This window comes from Poecilia latipinna, unplaced genomic scaffold (assembly GCF_001443285.1).
Source record: "Poecilia latipinna isolate Pla-1442-1.1 unplaced genomic scaffold, P_latipinna-1.0 Scaffold4834, whole genome shotgun sequence".
In the NCBI taxonomy this organism is placed as follows: domain Eukaryota; kingdom Metazoa; phylum Chordata; class Actinopteri; order Cyprinodontiformes; family Poeciliidae; genus Poecilia; species Poecilia latipinna.
This window is the reverse complement of record NW_015117450.1, coordinates 14,685-16,749: the sequence shown is the minus strand read 5'-3', so window position 1 is coordinate 16,749 and position 2,065 is coordinate 14,685. Positions and strand designations below refer to the sequence as shown.

The 2,065-nt window shown below is 40.2% G+C and overlaps 1 protein-coding gene across 1 annotated transcript in view; it reads right to left on the bottom strand.

The window, feature by feature from the left end:
• Positions 1-673: 673 nt before the first annotated feature.
• Positions 674-2,065, bottom strand: part of LOC106943058 (cadherin-related family member 5-like) — a gene marked incomplete at its 5' end in the record, with an annotated part of 16,070 nt that continues 14,678 nt past the window's right edge. The window contains one exon of the mRNA XM_015026406.1: positions 674-1,468. Coding sequence (XP_014881892.1) covers positions 950-1,468 — 519 coding nt within the window. The remainder of the gene's footprint in view (positions 1,469-2,065) is intronic.

The following is a 2,065-nucleotide window of genomic DNA, read 5'->3' as shown; positions in this document are numbered from 1 at the left end:
TAGTTCCAGCAGATGGTTTGCTAGGATCATTTGAACTGCCTTTTGTCTGTGTGGGAAAACAATACAGTAGAAGTTCTAGTTTTTCACACTCATCTGTGAACGGCCGTAAACACGGCAGGGGTTTCGGGCTTGAGAGAGGGTCAGAGATAGCTCCTGGTTGGATGAGCAAAGATACGCCTTATTTGAATAAATTAAAGATAAGAATATGCCTTTTACTATAAAACTTTCTACACAGAAGTAACAAATCAGATTTGCTCTTGCAACTCTCCAAAGATGTCTTTGCACGTCTTTGCTTTTCTTTCTTCTTTTTCCAAGTCTGTCAGGTAAATGAATGTATGTCTCCTTTGTTCTGCAGTTGCAGTGTAAGTTTATGCATTGTCTTATATTGGATTAAACTCTGTAATTCTGTGACGTCAACACGCATTGCTGTTGTTTTCCTTGTGGCCACACGTGGCTCGCCGGGAGGACCTGGGATCCAAGAGGAAGAGAGAGCCAAACTTTTTCCAAAGTTAACCAATTTAGATACTCTTCCTTAACAGTAGCAAAAGCTGATGAGGTAGCACTGATAGAACACCAGACTTTTCTGAAAAGGTCAGGATATGGCACCGGCTAATTAAAGCCCAGCATCACTGATGCAAACAGTGAGCTGCTGGCGCTAAGAAAAAATAAAGAACACTTTGCATGTATTTAATCTGGTTCTTCTGCAACAGTTTCTGCATTAAATTTTTACACAAATAAAGCATTCATTGACAACTTAACAAAACAAATCACCTTTTCAAATGCAATTCACGCTTTTACATTAAAATCTTTATCTTTTGCAGGGTGTTTTTCTGGTCCATATTCAATGTTATAGGCTGATCAGATTAACAGTTACATAGATGATAAGTCAATGTCCATTTTTAATATGGGTGATTCCTGTTATTGTTATTAGATCATGTTTCGGCAGCTCTCACAAATCAATGTTAAGTTTATCATCATTCTCAGAATCATCTGCTGGATCATCAAATTTAACACCAAGACCACTATCCAGATCCGTTTCTGCAAACAAGACTTTTCTGCTGTCGGATGATGGCTCCTCATCTTCCTCATCGCTGTGTTCATCTTGGTTTTCTGGGATGATAACCACTTCCTCCTTGGCATTGGGATCAATGTCCTCCTTAAACCAGACAGACTTGTATCCCTCTTCCACTCGTCTTTCTTTGGTGAGGATGGGTTTCACCTCTTTTTCATTGTCAGCCCTATCTGAACCACTGTCACTGGCGTTGTCAGGAAATTGGGTCCGTAGTCGTTCTGAAGAGCTCTGGTTCACTTCTTCGGAGTGAATGTTCTCTACTGGCTTTGGTGGATCCCAACTAGTCAATACGCTTCTCCCCTCTGGACCACCAGAGCCTGTGCTACTTCTGTCATCATCGTTTCGGAAAGCCTCATTTGTGTATTGAATTCCCTCTTTTTGATTGGCTTGACCCAGCTGTGCAAAGACAAAAACGGTAAAGCAGAGTTGAGTCCCTTCACATCAGCTTTTCGGTTTGTGAGCTAGTGACTTGATTTTTAGTCACTGTGCCACTAAAAATGTTTTCCTTGATTTTTTGTTTGTAAAATAAGTTTTAGTGAGTGGTTCATGCTGAAGTCGTCACAGTGAAAGTAGCAAAAACTGTAAACTTGAGGCATAACAGTGAAAGTCATAGACATAATAAAGAGTAGACCCCGCATTGGCTGCTTGGGCGCAGGAAATACGGCGGTCATCTTGGAGAGGTTGTCCCTCCTGCTTGGCTAACTAAAAACAGCAGAAGGTTCCTCAGCACTGCGAGATAATTTTGTTGAAATTTATGGACTCTTAACATGAGGGTTTGAAGAATAACTTTGGTAACACTTTATTTGAAGGGGTGTGCATAAGACTGACATGACACTGTCATAAACATGACATAACCCCTGTCATGAATATAAAGAAGTCTTTATGAATGTTTATGACAGTGTCATGTCAGTCTTATGCACACCCCTTCAAATAAAGTGTTACCAAAGTTATTCTTCAAACCCTCATGTTAAGAGTCCATAAATTTCAACAAAA